This window comes from Stigmatopora nigra, chromosome 11 (assembly GCF_051989575.1).
Source record: "Stigmatopora nigra isolate UIUO_SnigA chromosome 11, RoL_Snig_1.1, whole genome shotgun sequence".
Classification (NCBI taxonomy): domain Eukaryota; kingdom Metazoa; phylum Chordata; class Actinopteri; order Syngnathiformes; family Syngnathidae; genus Stigmatopora; species Stigmatopora nigra.
The window spans coordinates 8,810,378-8,836,542 of NC_135518.1; the positions used below are offsets into that span (position 1 = coordinate 8,810,378).

At 39.9% G+C, this 26,165-nt stretch overlaps 2 protein-coding genes across 3 annotated transcripts; both read left to right on the top strand.

The window, feature by feature from the left end:
* Positions 1 to 3,527: 3,527 nt before the first annotated feature.
* On the top strand, positions 3,528 to 5,449 carry atp5mc3a (ATP synthase membrane subunit c locus 3a). Its single transcript, XM_077727521.1, has 5 exons — positions 3,528 to 3,597; positions 3,793 to 3,890; positions 4,475 to 4,549; positions 4,880 to 5,070; positions 5,151 to 5,449. Exons 2-5 carry the CDS (start codon positions 3,852 to 3,854, stop codon positions 5,263 to 5,265), a joined length of 420 nt encoding a protein of 139 aa, XP_077583647.1. The 5' UTR covers positions 3,528 to 3,597; positions 3,793 to 3,851; the 3' UTR covers positions 5,266 to 5,449.
* A 478-nt stretch (positions 5,450 to 5,927) lies between these two features.
* On the top strand, positions 5,928 to 16,551 carry atf2 (activating transcription factor 2). 2 transcript variants are annotated; one of them, XM_077727523.1, is made up of 12 exons: positions 5,928 to 6,039; positions 6,566 to 6,638; positions 6,742 to 6,838; positions 6,915 to 7,033; positions 7,107 to 7,232; positions 7,876 to 8,054; positions 9,030 to 9,144; positions 10,244 to 10,327; positions 11,780 to 12,007; positions 12,070 to 12,276; positions 13,328 to 13,433; positions 15,974 to 16,551. In XM_077727523.1, exons 1-12 carry the CDS (start codon positions 5,978 to 5,980, stop codon positions 16,162 to 16,164), a joined length of 1,587 nt encoding a protein of 528 aa, XP_077583649.1. In that variant the 5' UTR covers positions 5,928 to 5,977; the 3' UTR covers positions 16,165 to 16,551. The 2 variants fall into 2 exon arrangements, with proteins under 2 accessions (XP_077583649.1, XP_077583650.1); XM_077727524.1 differs by lacking the exon at positions 10,244 to 10,327.
* Positions 16,552 to 26,165: the final 9,614 nt, after the last annotated feature.

The window sequence follows — 26,165 nt, forward strand, 5'->3', positions numbered from 1 at the left end:
CACATTTTTGGGAGAGCAGTTTTTTTATTTAATTACAAACGAAGAACATGCATACAATGAAGGAGCAAAAAAGAATAACAGGCTAGATAGGTATCTGTTAACATAACCGTTTTTCACATATGTATAGCCTAAAGAAACAACATAATCAAAATAATGTCATCTGTATTCATGTGCTCATTCCTGTTGCCGGCCAAAAAAGGAAACAATTAGTCTTACCTGGCCGATAATTCACGTGCAACAATCCGTTTCTCTGCAACCACCACTGGAAAGAGACTTAATGCGTATTAATGGTGCCTATAAAAGCAACTAATTGAGCATTCCAGATCTTGCTGAGTCGGGCATCTGTGAGTGACATTGTGCAGCTCCAGGACCTCCACCAGACGGCTTTTACTGGCTCTCTGAACTGGGATGTAGGTCAGGCCATTAAAAGCAGGAAGGGCTCTCCCACTAAGAATTGTTAGGGCAGACTCCCTTTTGACACCCTGAATCTGTGGGATGTCCTCCAGAGACGTTTGCACTAAACATCTCAAGGGAAACATGGCCAATGTGAGTGTGAAAAAAGTTAATCCTCGCTTAAAGTGATTTAATTGAGCACAATAAACTGCAGCCATATGCTTCCCATAAAAAAAAAATCAACAGCCCTCCATCTGAATGCTAAGTAAACACCTTTTCACATCAGTTTATGCTTCACATGCTGTGATTATACTATTTGTTTTTGAAAAAACTGGCTCCATTCTGTTGTTTGGACTGTTGTTAAAATGGACATCAACTTCAAAATTAAAATAAGAGCCATACACAAGTACAGTCCATTGGGTTTCATTTTGACAGTAACAGTGGCTCAACACAACTCTAAATCACAATCACCATTTAAGTATTGGCCAATGATATTTCAATCGGGAGCAAGTACACCAGTAATGCACACTGGCCTTATTATTTAATTGCTGTTTTTTTTTTTTTTTTTAGTTGAGACTAAGTGCCTTTTGACTGGAGATTGAAGCGCAGCATTATTCTAATCTACTATCCAGCTTGCATCATATATAAATATATATATGTCAATCAAATATGTCCCCCATATGTCGCCTTAATAACCTTCTGTGTGCTAAAACTGGCATGTATATCTTGGCTCGGCACGCCATAAAAACAGACAACTGCACATGGCAGTAATGGCGCGCGCCACGAGGTCAAGAAGATTCCTCCGAAGGGCCGTGTTGTTTTCTTATTCTGTCATCAGCTTTTACTGAAGTGTCATAAGGCGTTTGATTGTAAATCTCAGTGACCTTGAAGACACCGGAGAAAGCACAGCTCCGTAAACCAATCATTGCACAGCTGCCCCTGTCAGCCACGCTCGTGTTCACACGGTTGCTGTCTACATTTCCTGATGTTGAACAGAAGAAGGAAGGAAAGGCTTGGTATGTTATGGAGAACAGTGATTGTGTTTTTTAAAAGGTGCCATATTGCCATTAAAAGTTATTTTAATCATATACTATTTGGTTACAAGTCTTCCAAATGTGGAAGCATGAGTATTCATGGGAGTTATTCATGGGATGTGAATGGATATACTATGTCTTAAGTGGGATTATATACAGTGACTTTGGAAATTGATAAAGTGTGAATTAAAGCAATAGATGCCTAATTGAAACTCTTCAACTCACTCTAACATGCCCACTTAATACCAAGGGGCCCAAAATTAATACTAACCTAAAGGGAAAAAAATGCATGGCAGCCAATGAGTTAATATTTAAAAACAAATATAGTAAATACATTTTGTAGTTGTTGTTTTTTTTTTTTACCCGATTTCGATTGGGCCCGATTTCCGATCACATGATGGGATCTCTAACATGCTTTAATTGTAGTCTATCTGGTTAGAACTATTTTACTTGCATTCATTCAAACTTGGTAAAAGAGGCTGTTCCGGTAGGCAAAGCATGCCTGGCCTCACGGACAACGATACACTGGGTGTCGAATAAAGTGTGAGGCTGTGTATGTATTTTCGTGTAGCATCCAGGAATGGAGATTAGCATTGGTCCGTCCCCGACGCCGTTTGCACTGTCAGGCCGCCGCCTCCCCGCTTGTCAGGAGCTCCGACGAGGAGCTGTAAAAACCTTTTCCCCTCTCCTTAACAACTGCAAAACAACACGCACACACCAACCCGAGCGAGGTGCCTGCTTTTTTGAGGCCTCTTGACAGGACGTGCGGCATGCACAAATTGTAATTCATAAAGGTTAAGGGGGTCAATGCCTTTTATTACCAGTCTGAGTGCATCCAGCTTGATGGGGCGGGCATGCAAATGGAATGTCTTGGAGTTTCTATGCAAGAAGTTGGACAGCGGGTGCGTGCTCGCTTCTGAATGGGAGGAAGTGGAAGGTGTCTAAAGGGTGGTGGGTTGTGTGTGGGGTGCGCGGGGGGTGCGGGAGATGGCTGCCTCTCTCCACCTTCCGCAGCCGTGTAAGACCACACAGCCAGTGCCCGGTTAATTAGACAATGTGACATTGACCCGACGTAGTTAACGGCCGCTTTGAAATTTGCCGGCCTGCAATTAATTCATTGTAAAGTTCATGTTTTATCATATGGTTAGCTTTGACCTGTAAGGGGCTGCTTCTGACATGGAACTACTGGCACAGGCCTACATTACAGATTTGTATCCACAAGCGGGGAAAATGTGCAGCGACCTTTAAAAGGCACAGTGATGCCTTGAGATATGAGTTCATTTTGTTAACTCGCATCCCAAATGCTAATATTATCATTATTAATTGACAATCATTTTGTATTGTATTGGGTGTTTTTCGGGAAGGTGCATTAATTTAATACGCAAGTGATTTTATTGATAATCCCTGCCCCTAATTTTCCATATAACAAGGTTCCACTATTTATGGCTCTATTGGTTATATTGGCTGTATATAGTATGCTATAAGGTTGTTTTAAATACATAGTGTAATTGCATTTGTTTTATATTTAATAAAACAGTAAAGTCATACTTGTCAGCAAGTAGTGGCTGGCAACCTATTCAGGGTGTACCCTCATACTTGCATGAGATAGGCTCCAGCACCCCATTGGATGATCCATTTAGATGATTATTTCTATATGGCTACAACATAGGTCTTTTAGAAAATATTTTAATTAGGCTTTTGTTCAAATGCCATTACAATGTTGCGCTAATTAGTCTTTTGCGGCCTCTACTGGGCATCTACTCGAATGGTCTTGTCTTTCCATGCCAAACTTTCAAGGTGCATTGCAATGCAATTAGTTTTTTTAGTCAAACTTTTATGAATTCATGAATTTGAAATCATGATTCAATATCAAATCAGGGAAAAAGGTTTGCATCTCCTGAGATGTCGAAAATATCTAATTTAACTAAAGAAGTTTCTTTCTGTGTGTGCAATAGGAAGTCTTCCCTTTAAAAAATATTTTTACTTATGTTATATATTCATAGTTTATGTTCAAACAATGCACAAATTTTAAGATGATTTTGTTGTCCTTGTGAATAGTTTGTGTAAATAAAGTTATATTCAAACGACTTTCCGGTGTCTTCATCCGGGTCTCGGTATTAATCCTGTCGCGCATGCGTATTCTTCCACTGTGGTTCGTCCTCTGCAGTCGGTGAGTCGCTAGCTATCTTCAGCTCACTTTTCATAGCTCATATCCTTAATCATCCTTTTGTCAAACATAGAATTACTGCGTGCAAAGTGTAATATTCTGTAGAATACACGTCTCTGCGCATCAGAATTTCATTATTTTCTCTGATGAGCATTTTGACAATCGTTTGACCTTAGTTCTCTGCTCTTCCCTCTTCAGAGAGACCCGGGCTTCAACCAGACTCGACCGAACCGGTTAGAAAATACTTAAATTAGAAGATGTACGCCTGTGCAAAGTTCGTTTCCACGCCGGCTCTGGTGAGTATATTGTCATCTGTGCATTCTGTCAATTTAAATAACAAATCTTGCGTCTTGGATCTGGCCGTCAAACCAGGGCGGGCCTGTCTATGAATGAACTTGACTAGGGCTTGAATGGCAAGGGTATCTGTAGCATTGCTAAATACTCATGCTAAAACAGAGTTTTGCTGCCAGTTTTATTACAAGATCCCCTTATTTTCGACCTGATATTGTATACAATACACCTAACTTGCATTACAGGACGCAATTTGCTCTGATCCTTGGTTGCAGCTATTGCGCGCAATGGGGGCTACTTGCTAAGGTCATTTACTCAATGCTAATTCTTGTTTTAGGAGCTCCAAAAAGCCATTAAGCACCTTTTTACTTATCTGGTGCAATATCTAAAGCCAAAATGATATTACATTGATAAGATCGTCTTTTAAAAAACATTTTAGACGGATATCAATTGGTACACTCTCAAAGTAATGTTGCCTGTCATACATGGCGATTAAGGTGGGCGGATTATGATTCTTGGTACCTCTGCCTATGTCTGAATTGCTAAATTATTGTAGAAGTGAATTTTAAAAAACCATATTCTGTTGCAGGTCCGTGCTGGTTCCCGGGCTCTTTACAGACCCCTGTCTGCCTCTGTCCTGTCCAGGCCTGAGGTCAAAACAGAGGTAAGGACATAAATGTGACAATGGATCTTGATTAGGGCCACATTTTACTTTTTGTATATAAAGTATTTCTTTACTTAACCATCACCAGTAAGCAGTGTCATGACTTTTGTGTGTATATTTTCTATTAGAAATGCAGAATGGTGGAAAGGCACATTTTCCATTATACTTTACAAGTCTGTGCCAAATCAATGTTTTCTTTTTATTGTCATATCTTTGGTTTGAACACAAATGGCAAATAACTAAAGATTTTGAAAGACTTATGAATGCCCGCTTTTACAAATTAGTGTATTTTTGTGACTACTGATACTGATTCTTATTCTTTTATTCCAGAACACTGCTGCTTTGATGCCACTTAGCCCCTTCACTCAGGTCGCATTGAGGAGCTTCCAAACAAGCGCGGTGAGCCGGGACATCGACACCGCCGCCAAGTTTATCGGTGCCGGAGCTGCCACAGTCGGTGTGGCTGGATCCGGTGCTGGAATCGGGACCGTGTTTGGCAGTCTGATTATTGGCTATGCCAGGTGAGCTGCAGTTTTATAGATCAACACTTAATGATTTTTTTGTTTGTTTAGATCCTTGACTATTTTAAACCATTTTGCAGGAACCCATCTCTGAAGCAGCAGCTGTTCTCCTATGCTATCCTGGGATTCGCCCTGTCTGAAGCCATGGGACTGTTCTGTTTGATGGTTGCTTTCCTCATTCTGTTTGCTATGTAAAACTGCTGTCCAACTTTCATTACAAACGTGACTACACTTTGTGGCTTCCTGAATTCGTTCTGTGTTGGTGTCAAGGAAATGTTCACTTAGTCAATTCAAGCAGGCACTGTCAAAATGGGCAAAAACATGTATGGTTTAAATGTAACAAATGACATGATTAAAATACATGTATTTGGCTATTTAACATTGTAATATCTGGATTAATTTTTGGCAAACCTAAAGCAACTTTCTGAATGTCCCCTATTCTGCAGAAGACATGCATTGCTTTCTGAGAGATCTCACAAGCTTTTTTTTGGAAGGGTCCACTTTTAATGAGTCATTAGTAAAAATGCAGTTTGACATGGTAGTTCTGCTTTAAAGCTGCAGGTGAGTGTGGCTTGTGTAAATGGCATGGAAATAAATTAGAAAGTTTAAAATACATAATGAATGTAATGTTTACTTTTATTTACCTTGAAATGGTTGATTTGATTGCAAATCAGAACTAAACTTGAAACCTTTCAATCACAAGGTAGCTTTAGTAGATATACTGAGTGCAACAAAATAATTATTTTGGCCGAAATAAAACTTAATGAGAAATTGGATATAGTTGATTGCAAAAAAAATGCCTTAATTGGCAAAGTATAAAGATTATTTTGAAAAGCATCAATGTAGTACTGTCATACACCAGATTGAGCAATATTCTGTGGATGAGGTCATTCTGTGACGTACGCGGATGCGCTCCAATCCTTCTCGCGATACTCGAGTCGACGAGGAGGGCACTGGCTGGTGTAAGGGGTAAGTAAACCCAAATATAAACTCGGGGAATGCTTAAAACGCTCTTGTATGAAGCGATCTTAACGAAACAAGTTAATATTATATGTTTTCGAGAAAGTCTCGCTGCAAAAATGATGGATCCTTTTGGTAAAACGCTAAATATGGCCACGATTGTAGTTCGCGGACGCTGTTTCATGGAGGCGACGAGATGTTCGCTTACTACGCGACTTTTGCACCACATTCAATTAAATTTCATGCAATTAAGATTAAATCATAAATCCAAGCGATAAGTGGTAGTCGCAGAATAGAACGATCCCATCAAAAGTGAAGACGTAATGTTAAAATCCATCGTCTACAACTGTAGTAAACGCCCATCTCCCCATTGCTTTGTCTACACTTCACCTGTTTTGATTGCCTCCATGCCATTTAACATGGCCGTTTCCAATTTAAACGGTAGTTCTATTGAAACATCGGATAAAACATTGCGATGCGATTATGAAGCCACAACATGCTCATGTAAACCAGTTGTTTCCATCTCCCATTTCAGGCTGCTGCAACAGGAAACCCTTAATATGAGTGATGATAAACCTTTCCAATGCACTGCGCCTGGATGTGGACAGGTGACTCTGTCCTATATTTTTTACTCTATTCCTCATGCAAATCATTATTTTCTTGTCCAAGCATCATGCTGTTGTCCTGATGGTCTTGTTTTCCCCCTTGCAGAGATTTACAAATGAAGACCACTTGGCTGTTCACAAGCACAAACATGAGATGACCCTCAAGTTTGGTCCGGCCAGGACCGATAGTGTCATTATTGCTGGTAAAAGCTAACAGAGTGCTGACATTTGTTTGCTTTTTGCTCAGAATTGTGTTCTTCAGCATTGATTTCCTTACAGACCAGACACCCACACCTACACGTTTTTTAAAGAACTGCGAGGAGGTTGGACTCTTTAATGAACTCACCAGCCCCTTCGATCATGACTTCAAAAAAGGGAGTGAAGATGACATTAAAAAGGTTGTAAACCAAGAAATTAACAGGATGATATCTATTTTGTACGGACATGCTCATTTACTTGACTTTACCGCAGTTACCCCTGGATTTGTCACCGCTGGCCACTCCTGTCATACGCAACAAAACCGAAGAACCTGCCACCTTGGAGGCCCATCGAGGTAGCCCTCTTCCTCACCCGGAGTCTACGACAAATGACGAGAAGGTGAAACAATGCTCTTGCTCTCTGCTAAATCAAATCTCAGAATTTTGTTTCTCGTTTGCTTCTTTAAATTCACTCCTACTAATATCCACTTACTAGTTCATTAGGTGACAGTGGAACCTCCAAAGTCAAAATTCCCCAATGCATTTGAGAATGCATGGAAACTCAATTTAATGTAATTGGTGTATTGAAAACCCACCCACAGTAGGGAAACAAATTGTGATATAGACTGAAATTATGATATCAAAAAGCATTACACCATTCACATTCTTAAAACACATTAAAACGCATTAAAGACTAGCAACACATGTAAAGCACCACTAGGTGACAATATCACTCTGTATTTACTACCTAAAATGTCCTTCCCAATATGATAGTTTAAAACATTTCTTCTTACATTTACTAATCTAATAATGTAGTTTTGTGGTTGGAACAAATTAATTCAACTTTGGAGCTTCCACTCTATTGGACATCACGGCTTGAGGTTAAAGATAATGCACACTTTTCTGACACGAAATAGGAAATTGTTATTTTCACCAAACTAATGCTTTCTCTTTTCTTCATCTCTTTCCTTGTAAAACACTGAGACAAAAAAAAAAAAGACACGTCCGCTGTTGATGCAGCTGAGCTTGTGTGGTGTTTCCAGGACTTATCTTTGCAGCCAACCTCACTGCCAACATCCACTATAGTCCATCCTGCATCCCTCCAAGTTCCCAATGTACTCCTAGCCACATCAGAGGCTAATGTTGTTATACAGCAAGCGCTCCCATCGCCAACATCTAGCTCTGTTATAACCCAGGTCCCATCCACTAGTAGGGCTATAGTGTAAGTAACTCAAAATTTCCCTTTTGGAAAGAGCAACAAAAAATAGTTATAATAATTTCTTCAATCTCCATTTCATTCTAAATTACTTTTGGTGCAGTTTTGTCATAGAGAGGCATGTGCTTGTTCTCTTTTTAATTTCAGTGACATTTTCTGACTTTTTATTTTGGCTGTGATAGTTTATTTTTATTTTTTTTCCAAAATGTACTATACCCTGGCTCATAGAACAAATAGGTGCACAGTGGTGACTTGAGATATGACGGAAATGACTTGAAGGGTAGAATAATATATATCATTTAAGTATTTTTTCTTCCAACTTCGTAGTAGTTTAGTGATTAATTTATTAAATAACAGGCTTTAATTTCAACTAAAACAAACTAAACATAAAACCATTAACGTTAGTGATGCAAAATAACAAACTGCGCTGACTTAAGAACGCCCCCCACTATCTTAACTCTGACTTAGTATGTATTTCAAATGCAAATGCAGCTACAATGTATAATTACCATACCATTCATTTCAATTGTGAAACGTGATTTGAGAAAAAAAGTGCTCACGGGACAAATCCAACTTATCTGAAGGCACCACTATTTCTGTTAAACATACATTCTTATGTGATCGTCACACACAAGTTGGAATGGAGTCTTCATATAATGGCAAACCAACTTTCCGTTAGTGCTTTTGCTGTTTGTCAATGTGATTTGTTTGTCAGGTATTACGCAGCGCAAGGTGAAAGCTATGTTGTTGGGTTTATTTATTTTATTTTTTGCCTCACAGAATCAAGACTTAATAGGATGCATCAAGTCATATTGCTTGAGCTTGAGTGTTACTTCAATTTGTCATCAGTTGTTGCTTGATTGTGGTAGAATATTTTTTTATATTGCCATTCCCGTCACTTATGTGTCTTTTCTTAAGCTGTGAGCATGTTTTTTTTTGTACAACTGACCTAACCATGATGTCTTGTGTTTCCTGCTGTAGGCCAGTGTCGGGCACCTTCCCCGTCCTCTTACAGCTGCCTAATGGCCAGACCATGCCCATCGCCATTCCAGCATCCATTACCAGTTCCAATGTACATATTCCCACTACAATCCCAGTAAGTAACAATTTTGGTTGCAATTGGAAAGGTCACTGTCATTATTAAGTGTTAGTTCCCTGCTATAGTTGGCTGATGTGGACAAATACACTTAACTAAAAGTCACAACATGCTCACCTGTGTGTTCTTCACGCCTTGAAAATGAAAACATTAAGCTTGTCTCTTAATTGTGATTGGTCAGCATGGCAGAGGAGGGTCACGTGTCCATTCCACGTGCCAAGTAAACACAAGTGCTCCTCAAGTGTTGTTCAGACAGCACTTAGTGATTGATTAATGCCACATTTTGTCCTTGCTCGTCTCTAGTTCTCTTGGACAGAAGGGACTATTTACGACTTTGGCACCAAAGATTTGGCAGTCATTTTGAATCTGGGGAGCGAGCGAGGAAAGTAATGGACTTTGTACGGCTGTGAGGAATACGCGGGTATTGGCTGAAGCACAACAGGAGCCTTTCCAGAACACTTTGTCATTTGTCCTTGTTCAAGTCGAATCAACGTTGTTGATTTCTGGCAGAACACACGGATTAGCACTAATGTGTTTTGCGATCCCATTATAAGCACGACTCGTGCTCGGGTTATGAATCTTGTGCGAGGTGGAGGATCTATAAAGTTGTGCTTTGACTTACGATTTTGGCTAGTACTGCTACCACACTTGTAACTCAAATTACACACTTACCAAGCCAATTTTCCCATTGAAATAATTACATGCCTTTTTACTAATTTAATAGGGGGGAAAAGAACACTTGTAAAATCGGAAATGATGTCATGAAAATTGATCTGAGAAGAGACATTCTATCTCTGCCTCCAAAACTGACCCATCCACGTCTTAAGTCATGCTTGTGGACCTTCAACTTGCCCCCATGCCTTTTTCCAGCTTCCCTGCCCATATGCTCTCACACAGCCAGGCAGAGGTTCATTAGCAAGCACACACAGCATCACCATGTGGCGCCGCTTCCACAAAATAACGGGCCATCCGACATAATGAGGCTGAGATATGAGGGAAATCTGCTGCATATATGTGTGTGTGTTTTGTGGGGGTGGGAGCATGGGGCCACCCTTTCGGGGCGAAGACTAATTTTGAGCTGGTGTGTCTCTGCTGTCAGCTTGTCAGACCTGTCACCGTAGTGCCTAACGTCCCCGGCATCCCCGGACCCCCCTCGCCTCAGCCAGAGCCTGCCCAGTCCGAGGTAAAAACTGGTATTTAATCGTCGTTGTATTTTGACATCAAATATTTGAGTTACTTGCTTAAATATAGCAGTTTATATACAGTATTAGACCTTTAAATCTATTCGTCTATCACATTACTTTGATAAAAGTGGTGCAGTCATGTTGTGATTGATAGTTTATATTATGAAAGTATCATGCTAAGAATATTTATTGTATTTGTAATTTAATATACACAATTATTCCTTGTATCATGATGCACTCTGATAAATCAATGACAAAACGCTCCTACAATTTTGCAGCAAATTCCTCCATTTTAAAAAACAAACAAAACAAAAATAACAGAATGAGGATGTGTTGCGAAATGTGTGGCAGCGTGATGAAGCACATATCAGAGAACCTGTAAGTGTTCACAGCATGCATTGCTGCTCGAAATTAACAGATAAACTGTGGACAGGAGCCGTTAGTGTTGGCACACAGAGATTGATCCTGACCGGGTTGTACAAGGAGAATGGGGGTGTTGTTTTGAGATGACAAACTTGGAGATGGCGTACAGCACTTCACCGTAAGGGGGGCTTCTGGCCAGACCCAGCTGGGGGCATCCCGGCACATGCTCAGCGTGACACTTTGAGTCGGCCTCACCCGGCATGGAACCTTTTTGTTCAGCAGAATCCTGCCTGACCTGCATCCCCCCACTTCCCCACTCTCTCTCTCTCTCTCTTTCCTTCTACCGGCACCTCCCACTGCACTCAGCTCATCAGCAAACACCTAATGAGCCCACGTCAAGGAAACAGACCCCTGCTCAACCTGAGGGTAGGCGGGTGGTTGGGGGAGCGCTGCTCAGAGACGGCGCTTTACAAGGACTGATGATGCTGCAAAGACCACAATAATGATAATTAACTTGCTGAATTTAGAAGATTATACTGTTAATTAGTTGCAAAATAAAGATAAGTAATATAGTAGCAGATGGTTGGATAACACCCATGAGAGGGAGGGTTATTACACTGATGAGCTTTCCATGGCAGAGATGAAATATGAATCTGACTGGCTTCCCCCACTTTCTCGGGGCCATTCGGAGAGAATAATATCTTGTTTCTGCCAGAGGAGCTTCTGGAAGGGTATTACGCCATAAACTCATTTGGTAGATAGATTGGTCTGGCAAAGGTACTTGCTAGAATAATGCGCTCTTCTGTTTTCTCATGTAAATGTATCGCCTCTCACTTTGTTAGTGTTTCGAAGGGCTCATTGTCTTTCACCTTGTTGGCTGATGCCTGATGCATGTCTTATCATTGCTAGGAATCCCGGGTGTGTACTTTTGCGGGTATTCTATCCTTGCAGTGTCAATCCAGTTAAGGAAGCTACTGTAGAATACTTTTAGAATCGAGGATTCTACTGGTCATCCCATTCATAGTCAAGTAGAAACCATGCAATCATTTTATTATCATTCTGATGATGTGCGGTATCTTCCCTGGCAGATAGTCAATGGCTCGCTAAACCAGCAGCTTCCTCCACTAACCAATGGCGATGGCAGCGAAGTCCAGAGCAGCGCCGTAACGCACACTGCCGCTCCTCCTTCTCCGGCCCCGATCCCCGCTCCGACCGCTTCTACGTCCCTGGCTTTGGCCTCCAACCATTCATCTGCCAGCGAAGAATCCTCCGCACATTCGTTGCAACAGCCAGCGACCTCCACGACGGAAACACCTGTAAGTTTGTCCCCATTAACGAACGCGATGCAGATTTTACTATTGACTTGAATTTGTCACAGGCTTCCCCGGCGCCCCCCGCATCAAACCTTCCAAGCACAGGCGGGCGGCGGCGCCGAACCACAAGCGACGACCCAGACGAGAAGCGGCGCAAGTTCCTGGAGCGCAACAGGGCGGCAGCCTCGCGCTGTAGACAGAAAAGAAAAGTGTGGGTGCAGTCCTTGGAGAAGAAGGCAGACGACCTCCACTCTGTAAACGGACAACTACAGGTACTCCGCCACTTTTCCTTCTCTTGCGATGAAGTCATTAAAACCCATTAAGGAGGGACGCCGCATAACGGTAGAGGCGCTCGTGTGCCGGAGGCCTTCGTATCCATCGATATGTGGCTGTCAATAAAGATGTTTCCTCCAGATGTCCGCCGCGCACAAGCGTGTCCTCGCTTGTGTCTCGGCAGTTTGCTAAATAGCCTCCAAACTCTCAGCGGGAAAGGTGTCTATTTGAACCTTCATTTCGCTGGAAGCAATTAGGGATGCCACGTTGACAAGTTGGACGCAGTTCACCTACCCGCCATCTCTGTTGACATATTTTAGTTGGGGCTGCACATCAGTGTTCCAGACAATTAAATAAGATGTTGTGTTTATGTCGCATCATCTTGTTTCTTTATGTAGAGGCTGGCGGAAAAAAACTTATTTAGGTAATTATTTAGTATTTTTAATCCAGGCCTTGTAACTTGGTCCACTTTGTATTGGGCTTGGTGAGTATAGTATAACAAAATCCAATACATATAGTCTCTGAATTTGTCTTTAAATTTGTTCTACAATACTTTTATTCTGAACAAAACTCATCTTAACTACACCGATGGAATCAGATACATTGGTGCCCCTTAGACTAATAGATTGTGCCAATTGCCTCCTCTTAAAGACGAGAAAAAGGATCTTAAAGCTGCCAGCCATTGTTCCATGCTTACTTTTTTTTTCAAATTACGTGTAGAAATCCTTGCCCCTATTGGGAACTCTTAACGATGCACAGATGTAAATCTCTGCAGCATCTTCAAAGTTTTTGCCCGCAATTACAGAGCTTACCCTATAGTGCATCGTGGATTGTCATCCCACTGAGATCCCACTCAAAAGGGATTGGATGTCTACTGAGCTTAACTTGGAAAAACTCATAAATTGGGGCACTTGCAAGTCTGTCTACCACCTTGTACTCTAGAGTGATTTTTTCCCCCCTTCCATTCCGCCATGTGCATGTTGTGTCAGTTACCCACCATGACACCATTTAACACTGTCACCATGTGTCTCCTTTTTCCTCCCAAATAAGAGTGAAGTTACCCTGCTGAGAAGCGAAGTGGCTCAGCTGAAGCAGCTCCTCCTGGCCCATAAAGATTGTCCCGTTACCGCCATGCAGAAAAAGGCTGGCTATCACAGTGAGTAATGCATTATTATTCTAAGATTCGGGATTCTGGCCGCCAACTTCTCTGAAATAAGCTCCTGAAAAACAAAGTACTAGTGAATGAGGTATTGATGCGTCACCCCACAACCCCATTTTCAGAAAACTTTGTCAAGTTGAGATAATATTAGACAGGTGTACTTTGAGACAAAGCCTTGTTGCTATCATCCTTCTGAGGGACCACAGGTGGTAACTCTGAGAAAGAAATTGTTAAGCCTCCCATGTGACACCCAAACAAATATTTGATTGGTTTAACCAATTATAATAATTTATATACTCTGGAAAAACATTTTTCCCACCGACACTGAGTAAACCTACTGAAATATGCTTTGATATAAGACAGATCTGATTATAGCTAAGAACAAATCAAGGTCAGATAATTCCAAACTTCCAATAATATTAAAAGAACAGAGTACAAAGTAAGAAGATATGAACTTTAAAAAATATTTCAAAGCTGTAGCATTGCAATATTGTAATTACAAATATATGTTTTAAGAGGAATAATCATAAATCCAAGATTAATCAATATTTGAAATATTTTATTGTATTATAGTATTGTGGCTTTTTTCCCCTCAAAGAAATATGACTTCATTGTCTCAGCCTTATTCATGCGATAAAACAATTTTATTTTTGGAAATATGAAAGCTCCCTAACATTACAACTTCATTAATATTTTCCTTTTCTCTTCCCTTATAACACTCCTTCATGTATGACTGCATAGGCTTGATTTATTTTGCCTTTTTACCCTTCTATTTAATTGGCAAATTCATCATAAGTATACTTTCATTATAACATTAGGCCTGGCACCTACTTAAATTACAAATGCCCAATAAAGGCTCGAGAAGAGTTTGAGATTTGATGGATTTGTTCATAAGAGAACGGTTATTAAATGAGAGCCAATCACTTTTCATTATACTGCATAATAAATCCAATTGGGCAAGCTGGAAATCTCAGTTGGAGTCCAGTCAAATGCTGACATGACTGATTCAGTAAAGTGTATCAATTCCTTCTGGCTGATCCGAGCTGTTTTGGTCTTCCCCACAAGACCCAAACACTTCTCCTCTGTGACCACACGGCCCAGCCATGGCTGAGGCAAGTGGGAAGAAAGTGCTCAAAACCGTCCCTCCGGTTAGCCAACTGGTGTTTGGCACACCGGATCGTCCATCTGTTTGCTGCTAAGCGCTCCTTTCAAAGAATGGAGAGAAACAGAGAGAAAGGGAGAGAAGGTTGAAGCTCCTCTAAGGGGTGTGACTTCATGTCCTTTTCAACAGATTATGCTCTCTTGAACTTGGCTCAAACAGGATCTATTGACAATTAATCCTGTGGTAGCTAAATAAACAGGTCAAAGTCAGAACATTTGCACTTTGATTTGCCATCTGCGCCCTTAAAATGGGTGCAAAAACAACCTGCCATGTTCAATGAGCAGAATTAGCATTTATTGTACTAGTTCAGTAGTGTTGGTGTGGTTTAACAACTGCCATTGACAGCGATCAAATGTCAAATCATCACTGCAGTGATCAGTATTTGGACTCCAACAGATAATACAGTAATACCTCATTTATTGTAGTCATTTATAGGTAAATTATTGCGATGTAGGGAAAGTGTTTAACAGTGTTTTAATTAATATAATTTGGATTTTTTAAACATTCTCTGTGATATTAACTATCGAAAGTAGACACTGTCTCTCGTGGCCAGTGGAATTATCTCCACTTGTGACTTGCCTATCCCACCCCCTCCATTTCATGTACTATTATTTAACTCCCGAAGATAGACACTGCCCTCTAGTAGCCAGTGAATTCATCTCCACTTGTAATTTGCCCTTTGTTTCTCCATTTCATGTACTATTATTTAACTGGTGAAGGTATACACTGCCCTCTAGTAGCCAGTGAATTCATCGCCAACAGTGACATGCCAGAACCCCTCCCCTTTCATGTTTATATTAGTTATCCTACACTATAAACCATTCATATACATTTGGAAAATCTAAGCCATGATGTGGTGAATCTGCCATAAGTGATATTACTGTACTTTGCCGTTTGTTTTGCCGTGCTATTAAAGCACGTTGTGGTGTTTCTTATGTTTTTCGACACTGTTCAGACCGGCGTTGCGCATTTTAACAATCGATTTAGATGTTAAAAATCTGCATCCGAGTAGCTCACGTCATTCAGGCACAAAAACGGAGCGTAGGTCTAGTCTGCCGACTTCCCCCTCCCCATCAGGATCCAATTAATTCAAGGCAAGTGCCTAACAGCTGGTGGCATTTTGACTCCAAGTCTTGCATACTCTCGAGCAGGAGCATCATTAAAATCAGGTGCTGTAATCATCTGTCGCCGCAGTTGTTGGCAAGGTAACCAAAAACAAATAGGAGTGAGGTGGGAGGGGGCGCCCTCATGATGTACAATTACATTGACATTGGGAGCTTTAATTAAAGAAGGGGCAAAGGCCTTCGCATGCTAACGGCATCGCTTCGGGAAGCCGGTTCGAGTCGTTTTCTTTTTTTTTTGCTCCTCGCCGCAGTCGCTGAAAAAGACGAGAGCTGCGAGGAAATGTCGGTACCCAACAGCCCTCAGAGCGAGGCCATCCAGCACAGCTCCGTCAGCACCTCCAATGGGGTCAGCTCCTCCTCGGCGCTCGCCACGTCTACCCGAAGCGCGGACGAGAACCGGCCGCCCGGCGACGCTGCCGAGTCTCGCCCTGCGGGGAGCTGATCGGAACTGTCCTGAGCAGGAATCGGTCACGAGATCGGTGTCTCACGCGCACACAGGGAAAAAGGGGATTGTCATCCGGATTCGCTCTGGGCTGTTCTCTTATTTGGTTTGTTGGTCCATTTTTCTTCTCTTAGGACAATAGTGATGTGAACGAGAACAAAAAGGAATAGGCACTTTAGATGTAATGTATCGCTGTTCTTAATTGATTTATCTTATTGAAGTTTTTTCTGAGTAAAAATGGGCACAACTCTTTTAATTTATTAAGTGATCATTATGCTGTCCATAGAGTGCAATTGAATTGATTGTTGATTACTCTTTTAAACTCAGATGAATTTAATATGCGGAAAAAAATAGATGTGAGATTATTTAAAGAAGATCATTATTTCTCTTTTCTGTCTATCTCAATTTCCATCCACTAATTTCACAATACAATTGAGTTATTTTTAGATGTATATTTTATCAATACCATATTTTCTTTTATTTAGACATTTTAAATAATTATTGATAGCTGTTAATTTAAGCACATTTTGGTTCATATTTGTTAGCTCTTATTTATTATTACACTATTTGTCCAAATATATGTACTTTTTCGTTTATGCAAAAAGATGTAGAATGGAAAAGAAACTAATAGGAATAGAGTGAATTTATGGCACAACTTTGGCTCTTTGTTTAGTCTAACTATGGCATAGAAAAAGCAGTTTAGATTATACAGACTTGTTGTTATTCATGATTCGTTGTAGAAAATTGCGTCAAATGCCCAGCCTTATTCAGGAGGTTGGGATACCAAAGTGTATTCACACATTTATTTATTTATTGCACATGTTTTTTTCTGTATTTTGCACATTTAGAAAAAAGACGGCTTTACCCTTTATTTTCTTCTTCATGGTGGCAGCTTTTGTCACATCTTATTGTAAATGGCTGAATTCAATCTTACTTTCAATATCTTCTCTGTGATGATGCTATGGTTGCATTGTGCAGTTTGAATGTTCACAAGTAGCCTCTGCCTGCTCAAAAGATGAGGGGGGGGGGCAAATTGTATGAATGAAAACCCACCAAAGTGTGCATTGTTTCGACAACATTCCATCCGTAGTTCTTAATTCGCCATTGTAGGCCAGCAGAGCATCGTGTTGTCATGGCGACATCCTCGCCATTCAGCACCGTGTTTTTGTATCCGTAGTGAGCTGCCAGGGTGTCATTGAATTTTCCTATTTAAATGTACAAAAATGGCTTTAAGCAGCACATTTTACATCATGATGCTCTTCTAATGGCTTATTTTTAACGTTTCATGTGAGCAACATCACTGATTATACATTTGTATGTTCTCGGTGTTGTACTTTTTGAGCTTCAAATTGCTTTTAGAAAAGTTTCTTGAAAGAGCAGAAATAACGTCTCATGTGGATGTTAAAATACTCTTTTGGCTTACTACTGTGTAGTCATCCCAGATGATTATTGAAATGAAATCTTTTTTTTTTTTACTGTATTGTGCTCTGTGCATGACATGATTTCTCTGCGAGAATTCGACAATACTTCTCTCAACAAGCAGCATTAGCAGTTTTAGTTCAACTGCTTAAACCAGGGTGTGGTACTGTGTTTACTGTGTACTTGTGACTTGTGAAAGTACTCTAACAAATTGAAATTGGTTACTTGATGGAATAAACCTTTTAATAGCTATTTAGAGGTTGCTTCTCTTGTGTTTGTGAGTAATAATCACAGCACAAATCTTTTTTGTACATATAATGTATTTAGAATATAAGAAACAAAAATCAAAACTCAGCATAACACAAAATAATTTCATTTTTGATATTTAAATCAGTCCTCGGGGAATGTAATCTTTTTTGTGGTGCATACTGCCACCCAGAGGAACAACAAAGTCACTAATTTAAACCTTGTCGATATAAAGATGGTAACTAACATCCTACAAAATTCATGCAGAGACTCTAATAAACCTTTAAGCATATATAAAAATTTGATGCAAACATATGTATTCCATGCGGTAGATTTTACGTGATCTTTTCAGATATAAGTTCATATTCTAATTGAAAGAAGTCTAAATGAAATATTCTTTCAGAACTTGATTAAAAAACCTCTGTGTATGGCATTCTCAATGGACAATTACCAAAAACCTGCTTTTTAATAAAACATTGAGCAATTTTCTTGTTCGTCTTGGAAAAAAAATGAAACATACGATACAAAGAGGCAATAGCTACACATTTCCAATAGATAGCGCTGCATCCAAACAATAGGAAGACTGTGGCAACAACCGGTTTGACATAATGTAACATTTTTTCTTAAACGTCACTACTATATGATCATTGACTGCAGTAAATAATTTAATAGCTGTTCTCTAATAATTTCTAATTCTCTGGTCCTTCCACTCCCTCAAAATTTGCTTTAAATATAGAGTATTACCATAGCTTACTGCGACCATTTTCTTAAACATTAACTCTTAATAATCAAGATAAAAATGAATCATTTTGTTATTGATAATGATGTATTCTTTTCTCAGAATTCTCCCTAGCAACATGGTACTTGTTGACAATGCATAAGTAGGCCATGCTTGATTAGCTGCTGATCACACAGGGGAGAGTTGTAAACATTACAATGTAGGTCACGGCATTCACAAATAGCATGTTTACTTTTGGGGGTCGGGGGCTTTATATACACAAAGCCACAAGCAAAGAATACCACTGTGCCGTAAAATGGATCGTATGTGATGAGGAGTACAAAGCGTATTATTTCCCCCTAAAAATCAATCGGTAAGGTTGAATTATTTTCCCCCTTGTAGACTGCAAACATCTTTGTTTGACAGAAAAAATGAATTAGGGATTTGGCTTTTATTCATAAATATTTACAGTGGATCATTTGTGATCATTGATCAAATTTTTTGTGACTCTTATCAGATTCACGGGGTGCTGAAGCCTATCCCGGCAAACTACACACTATTGTAGCTTTGCCCATGCATTTCCCCATGTTTTACAGCCTGATAGACTGACATGCAGGTTGATTTCCTAATACGGCAAGCATTTGACCCTTAGTTGTGTGCCTGTATAGAGCAGCACTTTCAATTAAACAAGGATTAAGGCCAAACAGCCTCATTGACAAGCAAATTGTAGCATAAATACAAAGCCAGTGACACCCCAGTTGTTTTCTTCAGGGGGCATCAAGGGTAAATTTTCAAAAAAATGGAAAAAAATGCACAGGCTGCTGAATAAAAGATCGCCCCAGGACCCCAAGTAAGAGGTGCTGAGTGGCGCTTTTTTGAAGAGTAGGTTTTACCCCCTCAATTCTGGGGAGAGGGAGATGAAACAGCTTGATTTACATTTAATTCAGATTATGTAAATATGCTGCTTATGTCCCAAACCAAACGGGAACAAGCTGCCCGCAGCACCCACTCAAGATGGCCTCTATTATGATGCAAATTCTGTGGTGGAGAAGACTTAGTTCACACATATTTACAATGGTAGCATATTTAACTATGGCCATTTATTTTTGTTATTTAAGCAAACAGATTTTCTCAGTGGTCCTTGACATCTTTGAGATATGGTTTTGCATAAAAAAATTAGGAACCTATGACTGTTTATACACAAAAAACAGCGCATTACAAATTGAGAATTCATTCTTAAAATGTTTAATTCTCCTTCATAATGATCACTGGGCATTTTTATTCCTCACAATTCAGTAATTGTGTCATACAAAAGAAAACAACAAACAGATCCAGAAGAAGGAGAAAAAACATAAAAAACTTCTTTCTGAAATGCCAACCTTTAAACTTCTCTTTCCTAAACGATTGATTCTGTTTTCCGATAAATTCCCTGCCGAGAGAATATTCCCATAATTTGAAAATGCATTACAATCCCTCAGTTTTTGATCACCTCGTTTGCGTTGCAGAAAAGGCAAAGCCCCACAGGGCATGTGCAGGCTTTTCTATCACCCATGCCAATCCTTCCCCTGAGCGTTGGCCTTTCACGGCAGCTCCGGGAGGTCTCCACCATTAGAGGCTTACATTAGTATTCATGCCAGACTGGCCTGGTCTAGTCGCTCTTGTGCTGCGTGTGCATATTATCTTCCACGATGCAATTTACTCGCGTTCCTATCGTCGCCGTGCTGCGCTTGACAGTAACCTCCGTGAAGCCTGACCTGTGTTCTCCTTAAGAACACTGCTCGAACAAAGAAGCTTTAAAAAATTGGATCGGGACAATTGTGTGTGTGACCGGTGTATTAAAAAAAACATGGAAATTATGGGGAAACATGCTTTGTCACCGTACCATAAGTGCGACGACCTCGGATTGGTTTTCTCCCTTGAGCTACGACTTGCAATGATGAGCATATTCCTATTAAGCCTTTTAATTAAAACACATCACCTGCTGCAGCTTCTCCCCCACTTTCATATTCTGCATATAAAATGTTACGATGCTCTTTGAAAAGCTGTAAATATCCGCCGCGTGCTCGCTGACATTGAGCACATGACAATGTCAAGCCATGCCACGTATGGCCCCTCTCCGTAAAGCCCCCCAGCCCCCGCCATTTCTCTCCGTGCACTGACCACTGATTGCACTTGTATCTTTGTAAGCACCGTTGTATTGATTTATTGGCTCTGTGACCGTCTTGATCTCCCTCATTAGCTCCTTCATTACACCGTCCATCATATCTAAGGCTGGCTTTTATTGAATCGCTCATCCTCGTAACTGTGACACGGTCTTCTTATAAATAAGTCTTTCCACATAAAACATTTTGAGGCGGCGACTTTATTTTTTAATGCATGTTTGTTTGCCCTCTTATGGATAAACAATCATTTACACTCACGTTCCTCCCTTTCTTCAATGGACTTGACATAAACCTGTCGTCGTTAATTTATTGGATGCCAGAGATAGCAGGAGACGTGCAATTTTGTTGCTTTTTTGGTTGTTGTTTGTTTAGAGAAAGGAATTCTTGTAACAATGGGTGGTTATCGTGTTGGCCTGACAGTGGGGGATCTGGGTTCAAATCCAGGTCGGTCCACCTGTGTGTAGTTTGCATGTTCTCCAAAACTCGTTAGCAGTTTGTCGCAATTAGTTCTGTCTGCTCGAATCCCGGCACGGCCCTGTGCTCGTTTTCTCATGCAAGCCCAGTTAATTTAACAGGATTACAGGCCCCGCTGAACTAGGATTTTCCTATAAAATGTCCCAGTGGAGCTACTGAGCGACGTAGCTGATAAAATTTCATCCAGACACATAAGGGTCTAGCAGGTCACTGCTTTAAAGAGGCAGCTCTACACTAACTGGGCCCATAAAGTCTGTGACTGATGACGTGAGCCCAGAGAGTAGACTTGTTCCTCTTGCACACCAGCTGCTGATAAAACAGAAAAGGACGCTTAGAGCCATGAAAGATAGTGTAACATGACAAGCACCCGTGTTTGTTTAGCTGAGAAAACCAGCTGTTGAGCGCATGACTTTACCAAATATGTAACAAAATACTGTTCTTTTTTTATTTTTTATTTTAAGGGCACCACAAGGGCTCAGTCAAGACACAAATTGAAAAAAAAGAAGATTAAGCAGTATTATATGTTGGTTTCAGTACCAAAACAAAGAAATATTACAGGTTTGGTTGATAAAAAAGGATTTTTGTTTCTGATTTCCATTCAATAATCACATATTGCAGTCTGTGCTTTTCTATAATTGGGTTTTAATCAGTTTCAGCCTTAAGTATCAGATTTACATTCAAGGGATTTCATTTACATAATGCCATTTTACGGAGATTCCCTTGATTCTCAATAGCAGCGGTATATGGGGAAAGTAATTTAATGTGTATTTATCGATTTGGTTATTAAGCATATGTGCAATGAATTGCCTACATTGACAATTTTTTGTAATATTTACAAGTTGTACTTCCTAAAACTGAAGGTTGACAAGGAACATAATAAGAAATAAGTCAGCCAATAGCTTACTTAGGATGCAAAAGACAACAAAGATTTATACCAAGTTAGTTCATGATAAATACTGCAGCATTTCTTCATGCTTTCTTCCCAAATTATAAAAATACTCCAAAAAGAACATCCTCGATTTTTCAGCAAGGACAAAAGGGCAGACCGTGACATTTCGCCCTGGAGCCTCAAGATGGCTGCCGTCCAGGGGCTGTTCAAGCATATCCAAACGGTTCACAGCCATGTTTCTTCTTGCACTGCTGCACAGTGCACAGTATGGATGAGCTGATGTTAACTGAAACCAACATAAACGTGCTCTTCTTATTAAAAAAATCATCATATTGAGCTATAATTAAATATGCAAGAAACATGTATTTATGACAAAGTTTGTGATATTTCAAATATCGTACCCTCCAAGGAAATGAAGTGAAATTGGTAACCCACCCTTATAGTTTTTGATTAACTTTGTTTTGTGCTCTTTTTTCTTGTTTTTTGAACATTTTGTTGGAAGCTGGGCTTTGCTTTCTGATCTGTTCACCCCGTTATTACCACGAATCTTATTAACTCCCTGAAGGGGGGTCACATGTAAGAAGGCAACTCTCGTATTCCCAGGACAAATGAGCAATATTATGGGATTAGGGAGACGTTATCTATTCATTCAAGACAAATCATAAACCTGCCCTGACAGATGCTCCCTGTTCTTTGTATATTGTGCAGCACTGCTCTGCTCTGGCCCCATTTGATCCCACCACAAATAACATTCTCTTTGCTGTTTGAATGATGGCGCGCAGCCCTTAGTTCTGCTTTTCTTTGTCTAAAGTGGGTTGAGATGTTGCCTGATGTGCCAGACAGCCCGGAACTACTTTACTCTTAGATAACGGAGCGTCGGTGATCCATTATAGGTACAAGTTATGTATTTATCCAAGTGAGAAAGGCCGTTAGAGCAAGTACAGGCGTGCGAAAGTGGACATTGAGCCAGAGGCCAGCCTGCACATCAACAATAAGCAAGCTTTTTACTGCAGAGTACATTATGCCGTGCCTGCCAATGTTAGAATAAAGTGACACTATCGAGCAGGCTTTGTGATCGTTGAATTTCCATTGACTGTGACAAATGATTCTGCCGAGTTGTGTGCCTGTGTTATCAAGTGCCGCAATGAAGGGAGCCCGAGAGCGATCATAGCCGGACAGCGGATAGCACAAAAATGATTAGAAACAAAGGAACAAACATGTCTAACATTTCTAGAAAATCACAATTATTATACCACTGGTTGTGTAACTGACTTATGCATGTTATTTAAGGGGACTCTAGGGCAGTTTTAGGGACGTTCTGGGGGCAAGTGGATAGTCAAAAACAATGAGCAAATTATGCTCAGAGCCATAATGCAGTTTTAACTGTTTAAATATCTCTGCTGGAACCTCCATTTGTTTGGCCATCGTGTGGTTTCATATCTTCAATCACACATTAGATGTTAAGTAATGCTTCCATGGAGGATTATCAATATGCTGTGATATAATATTTTAAGCACTGTAAAGTAACTGTTCTATTTTCTGCATGGATTAGTCATCTGTGAAGTATTTATGATTCTTAGGCTGAAATTGAATATTTGAGATTTGGTGAAGAATGCCTTCCCCTGTTTTTGGTGCGTTTTGTAATCTTTGGCCAACAGCGTAAATATGCAGTTATGACAAAAAGGAATTCACTGACCCTTTAAATTCATTTGGGTGTTGACAAATCATTTATTTCTGGTAATATGTGCTTCTTAAAAAAATTGCATTAATGTCAGTGTTTCATGAGGCAAAATAGCCCATTTACTACCAGAAACATTATGATAATGTTATTTTGTTCATATAGATATTCTGACATGACCTTGACTGTTAATTCACCTGAGAAAATAACACAAAGAATCATTGGAAAAACACCTATGTCCTTGAGACACTAAAAGTCTTTGAATAAAAATAGTTTATTGCCATTCCTCCTCCATCAACACATCTTAAATCTCAATTAACATCACGTGACCAGTCAGCTAATAAATAAATAAACCAGCAGCCTGATGAAAAAAAAAAAAAAAAGGCACATCGCTCAGATAACCTTCTCGAGGGAAATTGCAACCCGAAGCAGATGCTGTTTGTCTGCGGCTAGTGAAAACATAAGATGCAGTATGCTCAACATTCCACATATTTGTGTCCTCCACAGCCAAGTTCAGACAGTGAGCAGATTACGATCACATAATTAAGCCCCCCTTGCCAAATGTGAGGCGCCATTAGCGGTCCTCCATTTTTCATCATTGTCCATTTATGGCCAACAAATGCAAAATATAATCACCAAAGTGCATCGTTCTTAGTCCAAACAGTCTTTTGATGTAAATACAAGGCTTTGTCCTAAAAAAAAAAAAAAAACACCCAATGTGAATTTCTTTAGCAGTTTATTATAGCCTTTAATTTTCAATAGAAATGGAATGTTGGCATTGAATGAACACTGTTCATTTCTAATTTAATGTATTTGAGAATTTTGATGAATGTTAAGCCTATTGGGAACGTGGTGTAATTGATTTCATGGGTGACCGTTGTGACCCAAACAGCTCCAACCTCGGGGCATATTTTTGTCCACAATTTTCATCTTCTCCTTCATTTGTCATTCAGGCGGCTCGCTCTCTTCTCGAATAAATTCAATAAGCCCCCCACGTCATAAGAAGCCTCGATTAATTGATTTCAATCAACCGTGTGGATTGCTGCAATAATGAAAAAGCCCAGTGACATTCTGGACGTGTTTGCGTGTCCAATTATGTAAAAAATGAAAAGAAAAATGAGATGACTTGCTTTATCTATCATCTCGCAAAGCATGTGATTTTCAAGTTCCATTTAAGGCGTTTTAGTCTTTTTCAAAGTGCTTTATCTCGTGTGTTGCCATTAATTTGCAATTCATTTGGAATATGGAAGTGAATGATGTTTGGCTGCCATTGACGAGAAAAGCTGTCCAATTCTACAGCCATTGAATAATTGATATTTAGCCCCCTATTCATTGCAAATCACGAATCAAGTGATTTTAAAGTGGACTTTAAATTCGTTCTTGAAAATCATCCATGTGGTTAATCACAAGTCACTCTTGATTATTATGTTACTTAAGCAAAACCAAAATAGCCAAGACACAAAGCACCATTTGTCTCTGTCTGACTGCTTTTTTCACCGAGTATCGCGGCAAGCATTTCTGCTGCCACCGAGAGATAAAATATTTTAATTATCATTTGCCAGCTTGTATATTACTACCTCGATAATTCCAAGATAGTATCTCTTTGTAAACCAAAAAATTTCCATCCAGCAAAATAGATTAAACCATTTCAAATGATAATTGTGAGAGTCCCTATAGTTCTACCTTAGCAAAATTGTGACAAAAATGAATATTATAAATCCTATTTTTTTTTCTTAATCTTTGATTCATTTTAGCTCAAACTTGCGGCCCGCGGGCCAGAAGTGGCCTGCTCGTGGTTTCATACTGGACCACAAACCAAACCAGAGTTGGACACCCGTGTTCTAGTCACTCTCTGGCTGTCATCATCCTAAACAAACACCTGGATTTTATTTAACCGCGGCAGCTATTTATTCAGATAATTGCCTTCTGTCATAGAGGGTGAAATAACCCTCGGTTAAACTGCAGCTAATGGTTATATCAAATCTCAATATTTCATTCACCTTATGTGATGCAAGCAGTTTGCGTCTCAGCCATGTTCTGACCTTGCTTATGAATAGCAAGTGACGATAGCAGGGCACCATACATCACTGTCGCGGCACAGGCTGTTCCAGGCACATGCTGGTAATTTATCTTTCCTGGTGAAATTGAGTTTAATTTGTTGCAGTTTTCTTGCAAGGCTAGCAAAAAAAAAGCATTGTTGGTGCCACCATTTGATATCTCTGAGTCTCATTAAATCCGCTTCTTTGTCGGGGATTTGCTTTGTGCTCTTCCACGCCAATGAATTATGAGTGTTGTTCATTTGGTATTCATCTCATAGTCATTTTAAGCGTCGTTGTGATGATTGCTTACTTGATGTTGGTCATACATAACGAGAAGATGCAGGTTTTCCTCAATAGTTGTACTTTATCACAGTTT